The following is a 25,547-nucleotide window of genomic DNA, read 5'->3' as shown; positions in this document are numbered from 1 at the left end:
CATGTGTGTGTGTGTGTGTGCATACCGTGCTAAGCTCTGTGCGCAGCTGCAGGTTGAGGTTGCCAGACTCCTCCAGACGAGACTCCAGGCCTTGGATCTTCTCCTCGCGGAGCTCCAGAGTCTTCTTCAGCGTCGACTCAATCTTGGACTCCAGGATCTTGTACTTACTGATGGCACAAAAGCACACAAACTGGACTTTATCCCGTTGACTTTATATGTCCTCGTGGACTTTTTATTACCTCATCAACTTTATCTCTGAATAATTGGTCTGCAAAAGTTTGATTGTTGAAGTTATGGGACAATATACTTTTCACATGGTTAAACTCATAACTATTTCCTCTCCTCCTTTCTTCTTGAGTTAGCCAGAGTTTTGGTCTCATGCCTGATATTCTACAAGCGGACAGACAAATGCAGGCCTTAAGCATCTCCCCTCGCAGGCTCAACTACAAAGATTTATGCTTAGTATGAACCTCTGCATTTCACGTTGGCCTCGTCTACCACTTGGCCCAGTAATCAAGCTAGATATGGGCTCCAGGTGCAGCCAAAACACAGGCTGTGTGTCATGTGTCATGTCTGCCTTTTCTTTTTACAGAGTTTTTACTTCCAAAATATCAAGCCATGTGTTGTCATAAGCCTAGAGCAATGGAAACTCAACACTGAAGTCCATCCAAGAAAAGAAAGTCAATATTCCAACTTTCCTCCTCTCTTTTTCCCTTTCTTTTTCCCCTCTCTCCCTTTCTTTCCCCACACACTCTTAGTCTTTCTCACACTCCCACACATGCAAACACACACACACACACACACACACACACACACCCCCCAAATCCATGACTTGGTGCCCCTGGAATGTGTTGTGTAGTAGTACATTTCTCTAACTCTGGGTGATTAGGGTAAAAAGGCTTGCGTTTCATTGAGCACTAATAGCGGTGGAGGAATGTTTTGGGTCGCGCCCAAGCATGTTATCACTCCTGTGTGATCCCGCTCTCAGATCCTATTAACACTTCAGACCCGTGGGCAAGGTGAAAGAACTGGACAACTTAATCCCTCTGAACTTTAACTTTCACTGTTTTGCCTGAAAGGTGCCGTTTACACATCTCCACAGACGTTTCCTTCTGCTAGTTTATTGTTCTCTAAATGGCATGTGAGTGGTTTTGGAAGTCAGTCTAATTAAATTATGCGTTTTGATAGGGTTTTTAACTATTTTTGGCATCGAGAACGGTGTAATGACAGAACATTCCAGAGAATATTAAAGAGGGCACAGCACGCAAGCATGCATGATTGTGCACGAAGCTAACCCTGATGTAATGACCACTTAATGGACATGAACAGGCCAGGTTGAAATCCCTGACGCACACACACACACACACACACACACACACACACACACACACACACACACACGATCAACTCCACAGCAAAGCACAACACTGAGAGTGTGGAAGAGACTATCTGAGCGAGGGATAGACAGAAATGGATAGATAAAGAGAGCAAAAGTGACAGATCAACAGAGATTGGGACAATAAAGAAAGAAGAGCAAGAGGTAGTGACACTAAACTAAAGAGAAACTAAATAAATACGTCACTGCACACCACCTAGATACTCACCGACTGCCACGGTCGGAATGAGGCATCCACAAAGACAGAAAAAAGCACAGAGCATGTCTTCACCAACAACTCACACCCACACACACTTCACAAACATCACATCCATCTCTCAACAGACCCATCAGAACACCCCACCCTGGGCCATCCAAACTAATCTCTAGTCTCCTCCATTAGCGGTTCACTCCCACACGCCCAGATAACCACAAGAGCAATCAATTCAAGCACATCTTCCACTTTTCCACTTCCCACTGCGACTCCAATGAGATTAAAGCGTGTCAGGTTGGGGATGCAACAGCACTAGAGAAAATGACACTCAAGCTGGCTGTGGGAGGGAAGCGTTCACGCTTGTCCTTGCAGTTGTGGTGTCTAGTGTGTGTGTGCGTGAGTGTGTGTGTGTGTGCATGTGCGTGTGTGTGCATGTACGTAACAGACAAGTGAAAGTGTCTAAGAAAGTGTGAAGGTGTGTGTGTGTGTGTGTGTAAGTAAGAAAGAGTGTGAGCGTCAGCGTCTGTGTGAATAAAACCGTAAACGCGCACCTAGAGAATGAGAATGTGTGAGTGTGAATGAGTGCGTGAGTTAAGTGTGTGCAAGTGTGTTTCCCTACTTGTCTTCACAGCTGTGCTCCTCCTGCAGCAGTCTCTCGCGGTTGAGGCCGATCTTCTCCAGCTCGTGGCTCAGGGTGTCCAGCTCATTACACTGCTGCTGGACCTTCAGCTTCTCATTCACCAGATCCTGAGGGACACACAACAGGACACACACACATGGTCAGAGAGCCAGCGCATGCACTTCACTCATTACCAGACCAACACCTTCCCCTTACACACATACTGTACATCTGGTCCAGCATACCGACAAGGCACTGCAGATCAGCTAGCATAAGGTCATGAAAAGTTGTTGTGGCCATTTGTTTCCATACTTGTTCCATAACAGTTCTATAATTGTACATGATTGTCTAACTGTATTCCCCAGTCCTATTATGAGTTTCAGAGGAGAGAGAAGAGAACATTATTTTCTTTACATAGTTTAAGGTTGTGTAATTAAATGTTTTAGTTCCCTTAGTTACTGCTTAAGTGTCTCCTCACACCTACACTCAGTCCAGCCCATCCCTCTGTCCAGCTATGGTAACGTTACCTCTCGGAGCGTGGCCAGGGTCCTCTTGTCGATGGTGGCCTGCGTCTGCAGCTCCTTACTGTCCCTCTCCAGCTCCTTGGCTCTGCTGGCCGTCTCCTTGAGCCGGACCAGCTCCTTGCCCATGGCACTGCCCTCCCGCTCCAACACGGCCATCCGCTGACCGCTCTCGTCCAGCGCCGCCTCCTTGGCCTCCAGCTGCTGCCGGAGCCAGCGCGCCTCCCTCTCGGCCTGCTTGCGCTCCTTCTCGGCCTGGGCCAGCTCCTGCTCCAGGCCCCGCTTCTCCTTCTCCAGGGCCTGGGCGCGCCGGCCCGCCGGACGGGCCTCCTGCTCCAGCTCGCGCCGCAGCTGCGCCGACGTCTCCTCGGCCTGCTGGAGCTCGCGCTCCACGCTCTGCAGCTTGGTGGACGTGTTGTCCAGGGTCTGCTGCAGCCGCTGGGTCTCCTGGGTCAGGCTGTTGCAGCTCAACTCCAGCCGCTCAGACCTGCAACCAGAGAGCAGTGTTGAGGGGAACTTGTTTATTATGAGGGCTCGATTGGCAATTTAAATTGTTGGATGCATGATGATATAGATGTTATAATAGAGAGAGATAATTTCTTTAAGGGGCACCAAAGGGATATATATAAGCTGATAAGATTTTATCACGATGGATCACAGCAGACTGTGATCTATATACTGTGACCAAATTCTCTGACAAAAGGTCATCATTATCAATGCATGCAAAAAAAAAAAATAACGCATTAGGCTTCATACACTCTGAACATACATACAACTGAACAAAGCTGTTACAAATTACACAAGCCACACAAACTCAACATAATTTAAACCCATAAATAAACCCCATCCCCCTCCACTTGACCCATGACCTCTGACCCCACCTCTTGGCCTGCGTGCGCAGCTCCTCGAGCGTCCTCCGGGTGTCCTCGCGCTCTCTCTCCAGCTCCTCGTACTCCTGCTGGAGCTGGGCGAGGCGCACCGAGGCTGGCTTGAGCGCCTCCAGCTGCCTGCGGAGCTCCAGGTTCTCCTGGTCCAGCTGCCGCTGCTCCTGCTCTAGCGTCCCCAGCCGCAGGGCCGCGTTCTGGGCCGTGTCGGCTAGCTTCTTCAGCCGCCGGTTGTCCTGCTCAAGCGTGGCGTTCTCGCGCTCCAGGGTCTCGGCGCGGTCGCAAGTGATCTTCAGAGAGGCCACCTGAAGGACAGGTGAAGGTGTGTGGTTGGTTAGGATCTACCAGGTTCACTTCACTCATGGTTTGAGTGCCACAAAGCCCCTCTGTCTAGCCTGACTACACCTCTGAAAAAGCTTTGTTAGAACCCCTCTGACTAGACCTTGAAGCTAGCTGGTTAGCTAGTAGCAATTATACAATAGTTACAAGACACATTACAAGTTCTATGTTTCTCACAGATGCTCAACATGAGGTCTTCTAATTAAAACTGTGATTCCCAAAACTCCTTCCACTGGACACGGTAGGACATATGCCACACTGGACAATCACCCTTATTCCCTCAGGCACAATACACACACAGCGCTTTCAGTTGCCTTTGGACATGAAAATGCGCTATAAATACAGTTTACTTGACTTGACACACAGACAGACTCTCCCTTGGTCAGCTACCCTTCTAACGTCCATTCCTACACCCCTGCTCCTGGCCACTGACCTCTCTCTGCAGCTGCTCCCTGGCCCTCTCCACGCGGCTCATGTCCCTCTCCAGCTCGTCGCAGCGCTCGGCGCGCTCCCGCAGCGTCTCCAGCTCCTTGGTGGCCTGCCGCTGCTCGGCCTCCAGGCGCGCCAGCCGCCCGCCCGTCTCCGAGATGCTCTGGTGGAGCGCCCGGTTCTCCGTCTCCACCTCGCGCACACGCGCCTCGCTGTCCACCTGTGCCCGCCGCCGCAGCGAGCTCACCGCCTCACTCAGGTGCTGCTTCTCCTGCTCCAGCTCAGACAGCTGACGTATGCACACAAACAAACAAACAAACAAATAAATAAATAAACAAACAATATAACATACAGATTAGTCATTGTAATCAATGTTGTAAGTCATTTTTGTTGGACATTAGTTGGACAAAATTCTACAACTCCAAGATCTGACCAATAAACAAACAAATGAAGCCGATCATTACAATCAACACTGTAAGTAGGTATTCTTGGACTCATTATTTGAAAGTCCCACATCCTTTACGGAAACTGATGGGACCTTATCCTAATGTATGACTGAGTGTGTGGTGTGTAGGTCGTTTGGAGTGGTGTAAGAGCAGACCTGCTTGTCTTTGTCTGCCTGCAGGCTCTCCATGGCCTTCTCCAGCTTCTGCTTGTCCTTCAGCAGGTCCTCACCCAGACTCTCCATGTCCTGGTTGGTCTGCTTCTCCTGGTCCAGCAGCGTCTGCAGACGCTCAAGCTGAGATGGACGGACGGACACACAGAGTTGTTTTAGGAAAACAGTTCAATCACTATCCACAATGTGCACAATTTGAATTGCAATTCTGCTTCCTGTTTGCTACCTCAATTGAAATGCAAGTGAAATTCAAGAACTTAATTGGAATTTAAGAGCCAGTTTCAATTCAATTCTGGAATTTTGCACAAGCCTGCTATTTAACAACTATATCCAATAATATCCAACAACAAAAACAAGACTGCAAGATTAGATTGAATAACAAGTGGCAATGAGTGAAAAAGGTCAATGTGTCAAAATTAAATGCTTTGCCTATATGACTTAAGAACCTCCAATGGGAATTCTCAGAAAGATTCTTGGTCAAACCTTTGTTTTGTCATTTGACAATTCTCTTACAGATACAAAGGCATATTTGATCAACACATCAACACCTCCTCTGAATGAAACACGCATACAACTTCTTCACAGAACCTTTTCCTCTCAGAAAACACAGTTACTGGGTGCTGCTGGCCTGGATCCCAGTAAGAGTGTGTTGCGGTGGGCCTTACCTTCTTGCTGAGGCCCTGGTTCTCGCGCTCCAGCTCCTGGCTGTGCAGCTGGCTCTCCTCCAGGGCCAAGGCTCCCTGCCGCAGCTCCTGGATGGTGCTTTGCAGGCTTTGGTTCTCCTTCTCCAGCTTCAGCAGCCGGCTCGACGCCGACTCGTTCAGCTCCAGCACGAAGGACTTGCGCGCTGTAGAGAGAGAGAGAGGAGAAAGAGAGAGAGAGGAGAAAGAGAGAGAAAGAGTGGAGAGAGAGAGAGAGAGAGAGAGAGAAGAGAGAGAGAGAGAGAGAGAGAGAGAATTTGGGTTGAATTGTGTGGAAGGGTGTATGTGTTGGTGCATCCATTCATACAATAAAGACGACAGCAGATGGAGAGGCTGTGGATGAGATAAGGGACCCTTGGTGTTCTGACTTTGAGAGGACTGGATGGAGATAAGAGTTAAACTGAGGTAATGGTAGGTTTATTCATAATATCCACTGAAATATAAAGCTAGAATGGTTGGCAAGTGTGTTTGCTTGTAAATGCCTGTAAAAAGTTCTAATAACCCTCAGGTACAACGTACAGTTTTACTGCACTGTGACATACATTTCGGAAAAGTAGGTCAATAGCATCAGCTATTGGAACATCAGGAATGCAAAGCAGCGTGTGTAGAGTTAATTGACAGAGAAGACATGTGACTGTTGACTAACCCATTCACATCTAACTGTAATGATCAGCACAATTATTGTATATATTGCATGCATGAATTTGCATGCCATTCATCCATTCATAAAAGCAAGTGTGTGTGTGTGACTGTGTGTGTGTGTGTGTACCCTCATTGACGTCGTTGTTTTTGGAGAGCTGCTCCAGCTCCCAGCCCAGGTGAACGGACTCGTTCATGCTCTGCTTCTGGGAGATCTCCAGGAGCATGTTCTCCTCCAGCAACTCCTCCAGACGCTTCTTATCCGTGTCCCGGTCCTGAACACACACACACACACACACATTTAAAATATACAGCCATACCCACATGGGTTCACTTCTCCAAACATCAAAGACTAGCTGCAATCATCCTAAAATCCAACCACCAGTGTTCCCAAAAAACCTAACCACAGGTCATAAACTCATGGCCTACTGAAATAAACACACACAAACCACTCTAACAGATGAGTTCCTCTATGGATTGACCTGTGCTTTGCTGTTAAATCAATGCTTTCCTGTGAAATTTGAGAACTGAGGTCAATAGGGCCTTGTGGGCAGGTTTTAGTGTCACACAAGCAATCAGGAACATGAGTGCGCACACGCACACACACACACACACACACACACACACACACACACACGACCAACAACTTCATCATAGGACTAAAAGAACCACATTACTGACTTTGGACACTTTATACTCCTATTATCCTGACTAATTACAATGAGACTGGTACAGCTGTTTCTAGATCAGTAGAGCAGAGCTCTCTGCAGTCACACACCATCTCCATGTCATGCAATTTGGAGCGCAGCTGCAGGTTCTCCTTCTCCAGCTCATGCAGCTTGTCACAGCGCCCCCTAGCTGTGGACAGCTGCTCCTCCAGCAAGGACTTGGTCTCCATCAAGGTGATGTTGTCCTCCCTCAACTCCTATGGACAGGATGCAAAGAAAAAAATTGTCATTGAAAGACGAGGGGTGGGTGGGGGTGTGGGGTTCAATGTGAGACAGACAGGTAATTGGGGAAGAGGGCTCTTTCCAACACTGCTGGCAGGATCTATTAACCGGAGGAGTCCTGAGCACCTTATTGATCAGTCCCAGCATGCCAACCACTTCCTCAACTAATGCTGAGACAGAGTCTCTGTTCATATGCCCTTCCTGTACAAAAAAAAGTTCAACTCTGTGTGTTAATTAGTGTTGTAAAAGGAGAGAGGGGTGTAATTCATCTCCAATCTACCAAACTGGCCGACCTTCAGTGAGCGCTGATGTGGAGTCATGTGATCTGGGATGCTTTTAGTTGGAAGCATCGTTGGAGCATGGGCAGGGACACCAGTGCACAAGTTCTCTAGATGAATACAGGGTGTGATTGGGTTTGTTTCATAACAAATACTCTAAGTTCTATGCTCTAGATGTGTAGATTTCAACAAAATCTGGTTTGGTTCTTAACGGGAGCATTTACTGCCTTAAAAATCTGATTTTGTTTACCGTGCTCAGAGGTAGGTGCTGGGCTGGTGGGTGCCCTATTTCTGCCCATTCACTCGGCACATCAACGGTTAGACCGAGAATTCTCGTCGCGAAATCAAAATTACACTGGAGTTCCAAGCGGACTTGTACACGCAGCCTTACAACACTGTTTACAGCTCTTTGAGTCATGGTAAAATGGTACATAGCTAATTTAGATACACTTATGGAGTGGGTGCTTGCGTTTATTTAGGAATTCGACGTCTTGGTTTAGAAATGAATATTAAGTGACACATACACATAAAAGGGCGGGAAATAGGTGACATTCCAATACTGTGTAGAAATACACACAGGTGTCTGTATGTAGGGTTATACTTGAGACTTTGAGGCACACTTGTCAACTTAACTTCGGCTTGAGATATGGCCTAAGTATGTGGTGTGAAATGTAATCAGGCATATGAGTGGGCACCTCTACACGGGTCTTATAGAAGTGGACATCATGCAGCCTCTCTTTGCAGCGGGACAGCTCCGTCTCCAGGCGGTCCACACGGCCAGCCCGCTCCCGCAAAGCGTCCACCTCATCCCGGTACGCCCGCACCGAACGAGCTTCAGCCAGCAGCTGCACATTCTGCACACACGTACACACACACACCACACAACTTATTGACAGATTGTTAATCATTTACTTGTCGATCTACTTAGCAATACAATAACAAAATACTTGTCAACACCTAACTTCATCAAATCATACAAACCCATCTGGATGTATGAATTTATTGTACATACATACATGCACTGTAAAAAATGTGGTACAATTTTTTTTTGTTACGTGAGAAAGTAAGACATTCATGAGAAGAATGTTTTATCTTTCACTTAAAAATATTTATATTTTGAACAGTGACTTGCTTAAAGGATATTCATCTTAAAATAGTTCAGATGTCTGTCTGCCCTTTGGGAGTTCCCTAATGGAAGTCCATGGAGCTGAAACATTTATACTCAAACTTTGCACAGGGGGAGGGAAGGGAGCATAAATGTTTCAAAACATTTTTAGGGTTTTCAGATATAACTCATGAACTTGGAACATCGAGGAAAGTTAGACCCACAGGGAGAGTGAGTCTCGGGTGACACACACACACACACACACACACACACACACACACACACACACACACACACACACACACACACACACACACACACACACACACACAGACCTCTTGCTTGAGTTTCTGCAGTTCTAAATCCAGTCTTTCCACCTCATTCTTCGTGTCCATAAGTTGTTCAGTCTTCTCCTCCCTGCATTGAACATTGAACAAAACAAACTTATTTGAGTACCCACTGGTCTACCTAGCATGGACAGCAGAAAAAAGCAAAATGCATGCTTCTAATTAACTGAAGGATACATTCATCATTCCTTTACTTGAGCAATCACAGAAGAATATTCTTTTAATTTAATTGTAGAGCACAGTACTAAACACTAAACTCAAAATTGAGTCTGTTATACATTGGGATTATCCTTTGAGTAAATGAGTCTGATATGAAGATAAATAGGTAGTCAGATATATTGTGAATCTGGTAATCCTGTCACTTTTCCCAGCATCCTCTGGGTACTCACAGCTCCTGCCTGTAGCGGCGCAGCTTGGCTTTGGTGTCTGCCAGCTCCACGGCCAGGTGCTGGCGCTCCTCTTTGGTCAGTGGGCCGACCGGCTGCCTCTCGGGGCTGAGGCTGCCCAGGTGGCCATTGTGGGGCTGCTGGGACTGCAGGTAGTCCCGCTCCTGGGTCAGCTCCACCACCAACTACGAGAGAGAGAGAGAGAGAGAGAGAGAGAGAGAGAGAAAGAGAGAGAGAGAGAGAGAAAGAGAGAGAAAAAGAGAGAGAGAGAGAGAGAGAGAGAGAGAGAGAGAGAGAGAGAGAGAGAGAGAGAGAGAGAGAGAGAGAGAGAGAGAATTTGGGTTGAATTGTGTGGAGAGAGATGAATGTCTAAACACAAGAGGTCATTCCAGGACACTATTGCTAAATCACGGAGCGCAAGTTAACAGGCCATTCTCCATCCCTAAACACACATGGCTTCAAGCACGGAAACCTGTTCCGCCTCTATTTCGAAACATGATTGAGAAACACTGCTCTAGGGGCCATTGAGATGATGAGGCACTTTTACTGCCAATGCTCAATTAATGACTCTTTTTTATAGTAAGCGATAATGCTGTTGAGGCAGATACAGCTGTCATGAAGGATATTGTATTGAGGTAACTTTCGGGCCATTTAAATTTCAACATCTTCCTAGACTATTTTTATAGTCTGTGAGAACCGCAGAGGCCTGTTATCTAACCTCAGAGCTCTCGTCTCGCTCGTCGATGAGCTTCCGCAGGTGGAAGGCCATGGTGCGGGAGAGCGGGTCCAGCTCCTCCATGGGCAGCTCGGCCACCTCAAGCCACTGCAAGTCGAGAACATTCTCTTGGTTGTGCGTCACCTGGGTAAGAGACATAAAAAGGTGTGTTTGTTAACTGAATGGCCACAGTAAGGCCAGTCACATGATGTTTTAAGGTCACGTGGGTAGCAGGTTAATCTAAAGAGGAAGTAGTTCAGGAAAACCTGGACGAAGAGAGTGACAAGCTCTAGCTGCAAAGCTTAAGTTGCACGAGAGCTTGACTATGGCATCTGTGAAGTGGAGACCTAGCTCATCAGTATGTACATCCAATAATGGAGGGACACACCTGCTCTACCTGAGAAACACCTGTTCCTCTTGAGAACCCACCTCCTGAATGTGTGAGACGATGGTCGCTTGTGTCTCTATGTCCAGCAGCTTGATCTTCTCAATGATCTCCTCCTTCCTCTCACACTGCACAGAAGAAAGAGAGAGTGAAAAAGAAAGAAAGAAAGAAACAGGTGGAAAGGGGCAATTAACAGCTGATTTAGAGGCTGCTGAAGCCCCTACAAAGTCCCTCTGCTGCATGACAAGATTATATACACACACACACACACACAGACACACACAGACACACACAGACACACACAGCGTGCATCTCATTCCTATGCCCCAGGCGTGAGCTGTAATGATGCTGATCAGGAGGGATGAGGGGCATGAAAGGATGAAAGGGACTAGGGAGAGGTCTGCGCTCCTCAGACGTCTGCACCGGAAACAAGAGGGGATCCCACGTTCTTTTCCAAAAACGAGGCGGGTAAAGACAGATAGCGTGAGAGAGGATAAGAAAGTGTGTGTGTGTGTGTGTGTGTGTGTGTGTGTGTGTGTGTGTGTGTGTGTGTATATATATATATATATATATGTGAGGGTGAGAGGGAGCAAGAGAAAGAGAGATGAAGAAAGGGGGAGCAAAAGAGAAAGAGAAAAAGAAAGCAAAAAGAATGAAAGAGAATAAGAGGATAAAGTGCTTGGTTTCCTCTGTATTCAGTGTGAGTACACAGCACGGGGGAGCTGGCAGCTTGACAGGGTTATTACGGACAACAGCTCATGGCAGGACGGAGAGAGAGGGAGAGAGAGGGAAAGAGGAGAGAGAGAGAACGAAGGAAAGAAAGATCATTTTCCCTCACTCTTTGTGCAGATCCTCATCTCCTGCCAGGCAAACAGGAAAAACCAGCGCCAAAGGTGAGAGATGGCAGAAAAAAGAGAGAAGGAGAGAGAGAGAGAGAGAGAGAGAGAGAGAGAGAGAGGCTCAAAGAAGAGCAGAGAGGGAGGGATGAAGGAGAAAAGGGAGAAAAACAAAGAGACCAGAGAGGTGCGTCCGAAATGGCAATGTTTAGAGTTTGGTGTGTTTCGCCTCTGGTGTCTGAATTGCAGTGTTTTGAAAAGGAAGTCTCATATAAAAGAGGAGATGGATGTGGATGTGTGTGTGTGTGTGTGTGTGTGTGTGTGTGTGAGAGGGAGAGAGTGTGAGTGTGAGTGAGTGTGTTAACATGGGAGATTCGAGGATGTGCCTGGACAGGAGAGGTAGTGTCAGAGGTAATGACACTCTGCCTTTGGTGGGTGGGGAAGCACTTGGCAGGCACAGACTGTTGCCTCACATTCATACACACACACACACACACACACACACACACACACACACACACGTAAAGACTAAAGCAAACATTACAATACTTTAAGGCCTTTGGCTTACTGTTAATTATTAGATTCCATTGACAAAAAAAGCATGGTTCTTCACACACACACACACACACACGTAAAGACTAAAGCAAACATTACAATACTTTAAAGCAACACCAAAGAACTTTCCCTCTGTCGCACTCACGCTATTTGTTTATCTAGCACCGGCTTTGCAAATAACGATGTCCACAGACAAGGTAGAATATGTTGCACGATTTATGAAAGTACGATGTATTGCGACATCAGATGCAAGTCAAATTTGTAGTTTCTTATGTCTCATTCCATTGAACTACAGATCCGCTACCCGATCTGGCAAACTTACATAGTGCGGTTATAGCAGATAGAGGGCTGTGAAGCGAATGCAGAAGTGCCGTTCACCCTGTTACAAGTTGATGAACCACTGAAACGATGTTTGGTGTTGCTTTAAGGCCTTTGGCTTACTGTTAATTATTAGATTCCATTGACATAAGACAAAAAAGCATGGTTCTTCACACACACACACACACACACACACACACACACACACACACACATTACCTGTACAGCACATCCCAGAATCAAAAGCAGCATTCTCTTCACCTCTTCCATACTTTTGCCTATAGGGGCATATTAAGCAAGACATTACAAACCATACTGACAATCCCCAACATAAACAAGCCATCCTGTGAAGTAAGAAATGAAACCAGCTTAGACAGCATGAAATACCTGGAACAAGCTATAACATGAGAATGACAAGCAACACAATTAACCACTTATCCTGTTTTTTCTCAACAGACATTTTCTACTACAGTATAAGTATAAGTATAAGTATATATACTTTTTTGATCCCGTGAGGGAAATTCTCTGCATTTAACCCAATCGGTGAATTAGTGAAACACAAACAGCACACAGTGAACACACAGTGAGGTGAAGCACACACTAATCCATGCGCAGTGAGCTGCCTGCTTCAGCGGCTTGGCCGGGAGCAGTGAGGGGTTAGGTGCCTTGCTCAAGGGCACTTCAGCCGCGGCCCACTGGTCGGGGCTCGAACCGGCAACCCTCCTGTTACAAGTCCGAAGTGCTAACCAGTGGGCCACGGCTGCCCCCTTACTGTCTGAAGTGCTGTTGTGTAACCTGTAGGCTATACAAATATGTTTTTCAGTTGCAATCAGGCAGTCTTAGAAGTTCTGAAGTTAAGGCAGAGTAAGTGAATGCATGTCACACTATTGCTTGTGTTTCTTAATCTGTGTCAAATAGCTTTTTAATGCAATTATGTTGGATAGGAGTCGACAATCCGCAAATTCAATCAAATTCTCTTTTTATTTAACCTGATTGATTTTGGACCATTGCCCAAAGCCAAAAATTGATCATGATGTCCCACCAGTTAATTCAAAATGACAGCTTCGCAAAACCCACACACACACACACACACACACACACACACAAAAGGGTCATGTGTGAAAGTGAAACACATCAACACTTTATTCTCTGATTACTATCTATCTTTTGCATGGTCAAAAAATCAGTAAGACTCTACATACTTGTGTGTGTGTGTGTGTGTGTGTTTAATATCCAGCAAAGGGCAGTTATTGTAAAGCCAATGCCCTGTCCTCTCTACAATGTCCTCTATACAGAGGAAGCAGCTTTTGTCCGGTCAGCTAAATCACACACACACACACACACACACACACACACACACACACAGTATCCCTTTCCAGGCCCACCCATATGCGGACCCCTATTCCCAACATGCATCCAGAGATCGATCTGATAACTGCCCTGCACTAGAGGCTGGGAACGAAGAGAGAACCCAGTGCGTCCAGCTACTTGGATCAAACTATTCCTCTGAACAAACTTGCACTGTCCTGACCTAGCCTAGCCTAGCTTAGCCACACTGGGCCGCCGAGCAGACCAGAGTTCTGGGAACAGCGCCTACAAACGCACACCACACGCCATCCTGCAGATTTCAATCTAGTCGTAACAAAGGCAACGCACAAAGCACCATTGGGAGGGTTTTGTTCAAGACCCGGATGGACAAGTAGGCTACTGCTAGCAGTAAATGTAAATAAACCCCATCTTATTCACTGGCTGAGAATAGCCATGACCCGGTTCCATACAGTACGATGATAAACAGGACGAACTGGCTTTTTAACTACTTCAGTGCTATCAGCACAATGGGTGCAATATGGGTCATAGGGGGGAAAACAACGACTTTATGTATTTATTTGCAGAAATGTCTACAAACTAACATCTCCATTGTAATTAGCCTATCAATACAACACCACAAACACATTAGGCCTACTGAAAACATTTCCTCCAGCTGCATAGACCGGACATGGTGCGGACAGCAGCATGACCACACCACCTCATAATCTTAACTCCGACCAGACAAGACTATCAACACCACCCCTCAGAGATAGAGCAAAAGACAGACAGGGAGGGGGAGGGAGGAGAGAGAGAGAGAGAGAGAGAGAGAGAGAGAGAGACAGAGAGAGAGAGAGAGAGAGAGAGAGAGAGAGAGAGACAGACCTCAACACTTCCACTTCCTGCCATTCCCTTTCCTGACCTTATTACAGGGTGCTGCATCCTTCACGATGACACACTGCTAAGCACACACTTTCTTCTGCACACACACAGGTGTCTGCGCACATTCATAAAAACACAAGCTGACCAAACAGATCAGGGTGTTTTTTTTAATCAGTGTCCTGCACTGACCTCTCCCAAGCCATTAATGAAATACCAGTTAGCCTTACATTCTGCTAAGTTTCCTGTCCATCATCTTTTCTTAAGTACTGAATCTGAAGTCATATCCTCTAACTAGTACTGTTGAAAGGAGAAACAAAAAAAAAAGACGTCAAGACTAACATGACCGTTAGATAAGAACAGAGACATCGGAGCAAAGGTTATCTGCGGCAGGTGGCACACCTGAGAGTGGGTCCTTGGCGATGGTGAGCACGTTGGGCAGGTTCATGAGGATCAGCTGCTGGAGACTCTCCTGTTGGGAGACAAGACACAACACAGAACAGAAGAGGTCAACAAGAGGTCAAAGCACTGCCAGTAGTCACAGTGATAACATGCTCGGGCTTATTTCACCACTGAAGTAAACACAACACTGTGTACTTATCACTGCATACCAGAGACAAAGATGTACAAGTTTTGGGGTTGAAACTCAAAATGTAGCTACTAGCCAATGTTGTTAGATTGTATGATAATGTTTCCCTTATGTAACCAAAACCTTTCTCCACCATTCTGCCACACACTGGGCACTGCAGGCAGGTTCACTAATGTATCGAACAATGCAATGGACAGGTGTTTGGTTACCAACTCATTACAAGCTGACTTTTGAAAACACTGCGATCGGATGGGCCTTGAGCTATTTAAATAGTCTATGGTCTTGAGTGGCCACGATAAGAGCAGAAAGAACATCATGTAAAAGCAGTCAACGCTTGTTACTAAGACACATTAAAGTGGTGTTCATGATACCAGGGGTGAGTGCACCTGGCTGAAAGGGGAAGGAAACCAGACTTAACAGCGTCCTGTAAGGCAAATGTGTCTGTGTGTCTGTGTGTGTGTGTGTGTGTGTGTGTGTGTGTGTTGGTGGTCCTGAGCTCCAGCACAAAGGCCTCCATGGAAACATTCTACACACACAGGTACATATGTGCTTGCACACACGCACACACACACACACACACACACACACACACACCAGACAAGACCAGACATGTCCATGCAACCCAACACTCATCATTCCAAAACACACACAGGGGCAGCTCCCTACTGAGATGTACCCACACACCCCCACATGCACGTTGACACACAGGAACACTTAGTACCCTTATCTCACCCAGCACTCACCATACACATGGCTACTGGGCTACTCTATACGGCACACAAAGAGCTTCCACCCACCAACACACATATACAAATAAAGAGTCTATCAGATAAGAAAATAAAGAACCATCATATCCTATACTTATATATGGTATTACAATTGAAATACAACTCTCTTTCTCTCTGTGTGTGTCTCTCTCTCTCCAATGACATGTAATTATAACAGAAATAAGGGCAAGATGGATTCTCTCTCTCTCTCTCTCTCTGAGACAGACATACTGCTAGCACACACAGTAGTGTGTCTTAGTGGGAGAGAATTGGGGAATTGAGGAGTCCCACTTCAAAAATGATCTTCCAAGCAAAAAATTTAATTACATATCTTCCCAACACAAGCCTGTCATTAAAACAAGTTTCCAGCTCAGTGAAGTGAGCCAGTTATCATGGAGATAGAAATTATGGGACTCCGTCGGTCCTCCACCATCTGTCACAAACTCTGGGTTATGACAATAAGAAGATCAAAACACACACACACACAATCCATCTCCTGTTTTGTAATACACCAAGGCTTAATTAGCTGAAAGCTCACTGATGCTTAAAGTGAATGCATGCCACAGAATGAAAAAAAAGAGACCCAAAACACTGAGCTGTCTGCTAGCTGTCATTTACAGTATGGTGGCCTAGAGGGGCCATACAAACCCCTCGGTTCTCCAGCGAGGGAGAACTTTAACTCGGGTGATGGCTAGGAAGTCAGATGGGGAGTGACTGGACTTTTGCGTAGGAGACGAGGTGGTGTTATCTTACACACACAGGCACATAATAGGCAAACTTGAGGATGGAAGAGATCACACCTGCGATCTCCTTACACACACTGTCCAGCTCTCAAACACACACACACACACACACACACATCATACGCACATCTCACTGTACGCTCATACTTTATCAGCTTTACACACACTGCTTAACATAATATGACTATACCCTTAAATGGTCATAATTTGATGGAGATAAGATGCAATTTTCTACTTCTTACAATCACACACACACACAGTGAGCAAGAGAAAGAGAAAGAGAGAGAGAGAGAGAGAGAGAGAGAGAAAGAAAGAAAGAGTGTGTGTGAGAGAGAGAGAGAGAGAAAGAAAGAGAGAGAGACCAATAATACAGAACATGACCACAACATACTTCAGCCATCTGCAAATTCTCAAATTCCACATCCAATCAGGTAAAGTGCTGCAGTCAGCTAACCATGAAGGGAATCTGACCAGACAGCTGTGCATCTCTCACTCTCTCACACACACACACACACACAAACAGAGATGACATACCGCAGGCCTGCCACAACACAGTGATACACACACCCACCATCATCACCAAACTGAGGCCTGCCGTGTGTCGTTCAACTATACATGCTGCAATTCAATCAGCATGCTGAAAGGGACAGGCAGGAGAGCAAGGTGATATGGAGACACACACACACACACACACACACACACACACACTCACTCAGGTATTCATTATTGATGTACCTCCCATAATTACCATTTTCCACTGACCCTCATTAACCCGAGGCCTGCTGTTGCACCCAGAGAGATAGAGGTGCTGGAAAGAATGTGCCTCTGTGGTGGAAAACACCCTGGACAGGACTGGACATAGAGCACGCAGCCTGTTGATTTTGGCCGCCGTCAGCCACCTAGCTAATGTGGAATTATGTGCATTTGTGATAGACCCGTTTCCAAATCCTCTGGTGTTATGGCGATTCTCATCATGCCGTTTTATGACAGGAAGATGTGTGTGAGAAAAATGTGTATGAGAGACAAATATAGAGAGGGAGAGAAAAAGATTATTTTGTGTGTGTGTCACAGTGTGTGTGTGTGTGTGTCTAAGGCGCTTTAAAGAAGAGGTCTGGCATGTCGGAGAGCAGACCTCATCGCACAGATATGTAGGCCACTGGACCGCCGCCGCCTGCCTCACGAGCCGTTCCAGAAGCCCATTTCCTTTACTGGCTCTCAGAACAATCCGGAATCCCTAATCTGACCCTGGCACCGGCCCCCTGTGTTTTCCACTCAGCTTCCTCCATTCCCGGGCGCTGCTGCGGCTCCGTGTTCTCACTCGCCTCTGGACACATCCACGGCCCCGTGTGAAGGCTCGCTGTCAACACGTGATGGCTATCAACGCCAAACCAGCGAGGGGGGGGTTCTGTGGGCCGAACGCAAAAACACGTCTCCAACGAAGGAGCCAAAACACATTCAAAAGAAAGAAGGAAAAAATGTCTTTGAAAGAGGGCCTCAGTTATTAGTGTTTTGCGTCAGCGTGGGACATGTTTTCATATCGTTTCCATTGGAGATGAGGAAGGAGGAGATGGGGAAAGGACACACACAGACTGTCCATTCATCTCGTGCCAAACGCTGTGGTTCTATCTGATGGCTATCATGGCACCCTCAGCGAGAAGAAGGCTGTCTAAGGGCTGTTTCAGTATGTGTGTGTGTGTGTGTGTGTGTGTGTGTGTGGAAGGGGGGTTGACTGATTAGTGTTTCTGTGATACTGATGCTCTGTAGGGGAGCCTTCACAGTGTGAGCTCCAAAAGAAAGTGAGAAAGCAAGCAAGGAATCAAGGTAGGAGAAAAAAACACAAGAAAACAAAGAGGAATAGATTAGATTAAAAACAGAAGAGAAAAAGAAACTGAAAAAGACAGAAATAGAGACTGGGAAAGAGAGAAAGAGAGGGTAAGTACATGAATGAGAAGTGCTGGGAGTCTTGGGGAAACTCTCTGGAATTCCCCCTCAGTCTTACCCTCAGCATCAGGCTGACAAGGGAGGCAAGGCTCACTGCAGACCTGCTAATCAAATCAGTCCCCTGCTAAGCTGCCAACCACAGCACTCCTGAGAGAAGTAGACACGCCTACATCCACAGCCACACCCTCCTGTGGCCATGGGAAGAGCAAGATAGCACCCCACTCTATTAAAACAGCCAGTGCCCTTGAATATGCTATTATAAACACACACAGACACACACCTACCTAAACACACACACACACACACACACACACACTGAAAACTAACTAGACCCTCTCTGCCTTCCTCTTTCTATATGCTCTTCCGGTCTCTCCCTCACACACACACAAAAACACACACACACACACACACACACACACACTCGAGCGTGAGTGAGGCCGAATTGTTATGCGTGTCTCTGTATCCCTGTCTGGAGACCTCCATTCATACCTGCACTCCTGCCTCTCGGCCTGGGCTCATCCTTAATTCCCTTTCTGGCAGGGCGGCCCTGAGAGCGCCAACCCCAACCCCACAATGGCAGTGCAGTCCGGGGGCAGCGGGGTGGCTTATCGCAGGCCAGACACACCCTGAGCCATTCTCCCAGCAGCTCAATAGAGGCTCCTCTGGAGCCCTCAGCACCCCATTGTGCCATGCAGAGAGCACCCTGGAGAGAGGGTAAGAGAGAGAGAGACAGGGAAGGAGAGAGAGAGAGAGAGAGAGAGAGAGAGAGAGAGAGAGAGAGAGAGAGAGAGAGAGAGAGAGAGAGAGAGCTCCATTGTGCAGCACAGGGAATGCCCTGGAGGAGGAGAGGAGGAGAGATGTAAGGAGACATGGGGGAAGACAGGGGGAGGGAAAGGGAGAGGAGAGGAGAAGACAGGGGGAGAAGAGACAACCGGATGATAGAAAGGGGCAGTAAAAAATAGAGGAGGGGCAGAATCTGAATTGAGCTGAGGGGAAAAAAACAGAGAGATGGGATGATGGAGAGAACTCAAAGAGGAGAGGCTGACGAGGGAGGGGAAGAGGAAATGGTGAAGAGAGGGGCATTATAAAGGACAAGAAAGGAGATGAAGAGAGGTTTGGAGAGGAGATGAGAAGAGTGGGTAGGAGGGCAGAGGGTGTGTGAGACACTCCCACCCATGAGAGAACACTCTACTCCTGTGTGAGGGTCTTTCCTGAGCTTCTGATTGGCTTCTGGAGAGGGGCTCTCCGGGGGAACAAGCTCAGCAGCACAGAGCTGTCTGGCTGGCTCCTACTCCACACCTCCCTAGAGTGCCGCTGGCGCTGGTGCACACACACCTCCTCATTCTGTCTCGGGGATGAGTTAGGCTAAAGATTAGTGCATCCACAGACCCCACTACACACACACACACACACACACACACACAGTCAGTCACCCTGGAGAGGGATAACAAGCACTCAGAGACAGCTCATCTTCAACACCTGCACCTGCTCCAATCACCACTCTATATATGTGTGTATGTGTGTGTGTGTGTGTGTGTGTAAGTTCAAGTCATGCACACAGAAAATCATCAAGGGAAAAGGGAATAGGGTGCATAATGAGCTTCTGTGTATGTGCGCTAGTACCTGCAACTCAACTAGTGACGTACGGCACCAACAACCACCAGATTGTGGGATCTTACCTCCAGATTAATATTCGCCTTTATACTGCTAGATGTAATCTGGAGAAAATACAATACACAGCTATTCAAAAACTGCCAGAAATGAAACTACAAAATAAAGTGTTCTTACACAAGATTATTACAAGAACACTGAGAAGGACCATTACAGTCAGTCTTGGTGGAGAAAAAGTTTGCGGTTGAACTCAGTAATCCCAACAGAGGAGTGTAGAGTGAAGTAATGAGAGGAATTTTAGAAGAATAAAAGCTCAAGGATGTGGGCCAGGTTAATTTAAATGCACTGGGAGCATTTTACTGGGAGAGAGTGAGAGAGGGAAAAAAAAAAACAAAAGAGAGGAAGAGAGGAAGAAAGAAAAAGAAAAGCCTTTGAAGGTTTCACTTCAGCTTAAACTGGCGGAGCAGTTGGCATTCTGTGCATGGTTTCCACTCTGATCCATATAACCACTGCACCCACTGCCACACACACACACACAGTAGGCCTCCGAAATGCTGATCAATACCAATCCCACACTGACCAACCCACCAGGCAAAAAAGACCACACTGGTGGGTGCTGCGCATATGTCATTCACCACAACTCTGTGTGTGTGTGTGTGTGTGTGTGTGTGTGTGTGTGTGTCCCAGTGTTTGTGGCCCAGTTCTCCTTGCAGTCAATGACCTACTGCACTTAGTATGGCTGTCCAGGCAAAGACCTGTGCCTATGAATAGTCATACACAGGAAAACAGCCACAAAGACAACAGAGCCATGGAATTCCAAAACACCCTCAGACAGACCAAACAGCACTGGTCAACACAAGGAGGGAGAGAGAGAGAGAGAGATAGAGAGAAACTAAACACAGATACAAAATGAGAGGAACATGAAAGCAAGGAGAAAAGTAGAGAAAAGGGGGAGGAATGAAAAGAGAGGATTTAGAGATCGAGAGAAAAAAGTATGTGTGTGTGTATGTGTGTGTGTCAACAACTTGTGCAAACAGCAGATGAAAGCAGTGGTGAACGTGAAGGCCAGGTAAACACTGGCAGGTGCACTAAGGCAAGGGACGACACGTGATCCGGCAGACGGAGGGCCTCTCGCCACTTCCTGTCACATGACCTCCCAGTGAAACAACCCCACCCCCTTGCCCCCCCCACACACACACACACACCTTGTTTTCTGTGGGCATCACAAAAGCATGGCCTCAGTCTTGCCTCATTAGATTAGATTAGATTCAACTTTATTGTCATTTATCACCCGGAGAGAAGAATACTCTTTTCTGATTGGCTGGTGGGGTGGCTATTAATTAGGAATAACAGGACAACTGGACAACAATGAAGTACGTAGATCTGGTAAAAAAAAGTTTAATCACAGTTCCATATCAATGCTTATGAATGGTAACTATAACAACCACAGTAGGACTACGGTTGAGCCTGAAAGCAGGCTTTGCAACAATGGAATCAACTGTAAACAAGCTTACTGTCCATGCGATCGCTGTGATAGGGCCAAAGACCATTGTACAACTCGGCTTCTTTTTAAACGGAACTGCTTGTTTCCTTTGCGTGTTAAAAGCACGACTATTGCCTATAGTGGCAACCGGGTGATAAGCGGGATAAAGGCCTTCGAGGTGTCCTGTTATACGGAATTAATGGACTTGGGCGGAGGCAACTTTTCTTTGTTCTAGTTCTTAGCCTCTCGCCCTCATCCATTAATTCCGTATAACAGGACACCTCGGCGGCCGTTATCCCTTACTTAGCAGAGTACAGGTACAGAGCCAATGAAATGCAGTTGACATCCAACCAGAAGTGCAAAGAACAATATGGTTGGACTGATGGTTGGACAATAGCCGAGATTAGGCTGAATATGATGAATAAGTGGTTTATAAGTGTTATCAGCTGCAGTTTTCCATTCCTTGTGTGTGTGTGTGTGTGTGTGTCCCATATTTACACCTGGCGGGGTGGTAAGAAGTGAGCCAAAACTAATAGCTGCTGGGTCTTTTCCACAAGCGATTTTCATATTTGTTTACGCTTTAGTGGAGTAAGCGCAAATGCAAACAGCTCATCTCAGGAGTGCGTGTGAAGGGTACAAAGTCTGGAGTCCATCTAAGAATCTGATTGGCCTCTGCCAAAAAATAGGCGGAGTCAGTCAGTGAGAGAGAGGGAGTGAGAGAGCTAGAAAGAAAAGAAAAGTGATTCACTCACTGCACACACAGGAAAAGAGCAACGGTGACTTACACTGTTCTGTAAAGCCACAAACCATCCTCTGTGTGTGTGTGTGTGCGCATGTTTATGTATGTATGTATGTATGTATGTATGTATGTATGTAAGTAAGTAAATAAGTAAGTAAGTAAGTAAGTAAGTAAGTAAGTAAGTAAGTGTGTGTGTGTGTGTGTATATATGTATGTGTGTGTGTGTGTGTGTGTGTGTGAGAATGACCTTTCAGGACTGACACACCCCATTCAATAAATCTAAAGCACCAGCGGTCCAGAGGGGAGAGTGTGTGTGTGTGTGTGTGTGTGAGAGAGATTCCCGACTCCCTGGTAACCCTCTTTTCTCCTTAACTAAGCGCAACTAACAGCAGCTCCCTCCCCTGCCTCTCCCCTGCCAAACAAAAGGGGAAACAGAAAGCAGAGAGAGAAAGAAACAGACAGACAGAGAACTCCCACCCAGCTGAGCATTCACACGGTCAGCAGGCAACCTCACAGTGCCGGGGGCACAAGCTCCAGCTGACCTGAGGGAGTGGAGGTAGGGGTGGTCATCATAGGTACAGTACACCTATCCTTTACTCTGGAACACACTCTGGAACTCAATGATTAAGATTAAAACGTTACGTTATGTCATAACTGATTCATATCTCGAAATTAGGTATTTTCCCCACAGTCTCATATTCTGAGAAGACTTGGAGTCTTTTATGAATATGAATACCCAGAAAAGAGCGGAGGAAGCATTTTAACCTCATGAGCTATTTCATGTCAAGATGACACTGCATCAGGGACTGACTACAAATGATGGGATTCCGGCTGTTTTTAGTGCGTCAGCTCCCAAATGGCTCTTCATTTGGCATCACTTCTAGCTTCTATAATTCAACAAAATTAAGCAAACTTTTAAGATATGATTACCCTCACCCCCTAATAGGGTTGGGTCTGCCTCTGTGTGTGTGTGTGTGTGTGTGTGTGTGTGTGTACCTGTCCGCTCACTTGACAACTACTTGACAACAGTTAGGTAGAGGGTTACAATCAAGGTAGAGGGTGACCATGTCTTGGCCCTTCTACATGTTCTCCACTTTGAATTAAATACCAAACTATTTCAACTTCAACATTTGAGATAGGAGCAAAGGTCTGCAGATACCTGACTACTCTTATTGGTAGGCCATGTGTTCATGTATATCACTTAAATGTATTATTAGGTATTTTATACAAAACCTTTCGTTTGAAAGAACCAGAATTGTAAACCTGCATCTGGACTGAGATCGTATTAGTGCTAAAAGCATTTTAAAACACCAAAAAAACAAACTAGTGTGGAGGTAACCACAGGCTCAGCCTCTCCTCAGGGGATTTGTATTCCAAAAGCTGGCTGCATCCACTCAGCGCTAGCTAGCGCCAGGGCTCCTGCCTAGCTCCTCTCCACTCCACTCCACTCAGAAACAGATGCTGGCAGAGAGTGGGCTCGGACCACGGGAGAGCGAGCCAGAGAGCGCTGAAGCAGCATGGGGCCCCCACCGGTAGCCTTCAAAAGCCCTCGTAGACCATTAGCCGCGTTAGCCATTAGCGACGACAGGGCCGGACAAAGGGGTGAGATCAGCGGTGCCGACAACCTCACACACTTGGGCGCAGTGTGGCACCGCAACAAAAACACACACACACACACACACTAACACATGCTCGCCAACACACACACACAAACAATCCCTGATGCATATGTATTCCATCAGAAGCACCACATTTTAAAATAGCCTAGGCCTTTAAGTACACCCATGAGAGCCATACCAAAAACATAGGCCAATCCTTAAAACACACTCCACACACACACACAAAGATTTGCTGCACCACAACAAAGCACAGCCTGGAGCTACAGAGAGAGGAGACAGCTGTGTGTTGGTCCAAAGCTAACGGCACTTTGCTGCAAAATAAACACCTGCATGAGATAAAGCACAGTTTTCAATGGAAAAGAGTGTCTTTGTTTAAAGAAATATACTGCTATAAAACCATTGCATGACAACACTCCCAAAATTGTCAACACACCCTCTGGTAACATTGAGTCAGATTTTATTAGCATTTAGGCTCAATGTTTTTACACAACACAAGGCACTGTGACATGTCTTGTAAAATATAATGTTTGGCCCCTGAGGAGGTAGTTATTTAAGATGGCGCTGCTTTGAAATCAGGACTCTTGCTCGCTGTGAGTCATTAGACACCGGCTTGGCCTGGACTGAGCTATGAGACAAACAGGATAGCGGTCCACACACAGCTAAAGGAGTCCAACTACACACATACGCGCGCACACACACACACACACACACACACACACACACACACGCTGGGCGGGGTCTGCAATGCACTGTGAACTGAAGCACAGACTATACTATTACACAAAAGAGAAAAGAGATGCTGGTGTCACATCAAATTGAACTGTTATAGGCTACAGAGCCAGAACCTCCACAAGTATGCAGGCACACACACTCACACACACACACACACACACACACGAGATTGAGCCAAGTACACCATCTCCCAAACATCTCCAATGGTAAGTGCTGGATTCACACACTAGGCAGAAAGAAAACAACTGCAGTTGGCTGCCATTCAGAGCCCAGTCTCTATGTGCTGTAATGGACGGCTCCTTAACTACACGCAGGTGAGGACGGCCTGTGTGGCCAAATAAAACACACCAGATAGATGTTGCAATCTTGAAGAAAGAGTGTGTGTGTGTGTGTGTGTGTGTGTGTGTGTGTGTGTGTGTGTGTGAAAGGGAGGGGTTTGTTTTTTGCGTTTCCCACGGCAGCAGTCTCAGGAGGGGGTTTCCTGTGCAGAGAGGTGGGAGAGGCACACGCATGTGCACATGCATGCACACACACACACACACAGTGAGGGAGGAACGCCGATTTCAAACTGAAGGACATGGGATGGAAAACCAGAGCAGTTCAAAGTCCTAATACTGGAACCTAGAGAGATAGTTGGGGGTAGGTGGTGATGGTGGAAGAAAGAAAGAATGTGCTATTGCCTGTAGGCGACCATGTGTGTGTGTGTGTGTGTGTGTGTGTGTGTGTGTGTGTGTGTGTGTGTGTGTGTGTGTGTGTGTGTGGGGGCATTAAATGTGTGTGAGGGGCAGGGGTAACTGGACACCTATGGGAACTAGGCTGCTTGTAGCAGAAAAGCACAAAAAAGAAACTCTGCACACTGAAATACATCATACGATGCATCCAGGCCCTTTCTGAGACACTCAATGTATGAACAAAAGCTGCTGGTAT

At 46.6% G+C, this 25,547-nt stretch overlaps 1 protein-coding gene across 2 annotated transcripts in view; it reads right to left on the bottom strand.

Moving 5' to 3' along the window:
- Positions 1–25,547, bottom strand: part of ccdc88c (coiled-coil domain containing 88C) — a 56,597-nt gene that overhangs the window by 19,176 nt on the left and 11,874 nt on the right. For both annotated transcript variants that reach the window (XM_048228463.1, XM_048228464.1), the window contains exons 4-19: positions 14,799–14,868; positions 12,432–12,490; positions 10,548–10,631; positions 10,122–10,262; positions 9,407–9,588; positions 9,006–9,087; positions 8,261–8,419; positions 7,116–7,262; positions 6,468–6,612; positions 5,663–5,844; positions 4,983–5,120; positions 4,386–4,670; positions 3,611–3,918; positions 2,736–3,216; positions 2,209–2,336; positions 26–167 (exon numbers count right to left, since the gene is read on the bottom strand). In XM_048228463.1, coding sequence (XP_048084420.1) covers positions 26–167; positions 2,209–2,336; positions 2,736–3,216; positions 3,611–3,918; positions 4,386–4,670; positions 4,983–5,120; positions 5,663–5,844; positions 6,468–6,612; positions 7,116–7,262; positions 8,261–8,419; positions 9,006–9,087; positions 9,407–9,588; positions 10,122–10,262; positions 10,548–10,631; positions 12,432–12,490; positions 14,799–14,868 — 2,733 coding nt within the window. The remainder of the gene's footprint in view (positions 1–25; positions 168–2,208; positions 2,337–2,735; positions 3,217–3,610; positions 3,919–4,385; positions 4,671–4,982; positions 5,121–5,662; positions 5,845–6,467; positions 6,613–7,115; positions 7,263–8,260; positions 8,420–9,005; positions 9,088–9,406; positions 9,589–10,121; positions 10,263–10,547; positions 10,632–12,431; positions 12,491–14,798; positions 14,869–25,547) is intronic.

The sequence above is a fragment of the Alosa alosa genome, chromosome 19 (assembly GCF_017589495.1).
Source record: "Alosa alosa isolate M-15738 ecotype Scorff River chromosome 19, AALO_Geno_1.1, whole genome shotgun sequence".
NCBI lineage: Eukaryota > Metazoa > Chordata > Actinopteri > Clupeiformes > Clupeidae > Alosa > Alosa alosa.
Note: the sequence above shows the minus strand (reverse complement) of the source record. Positions and strands in the feature narration are given on the sequence as shown.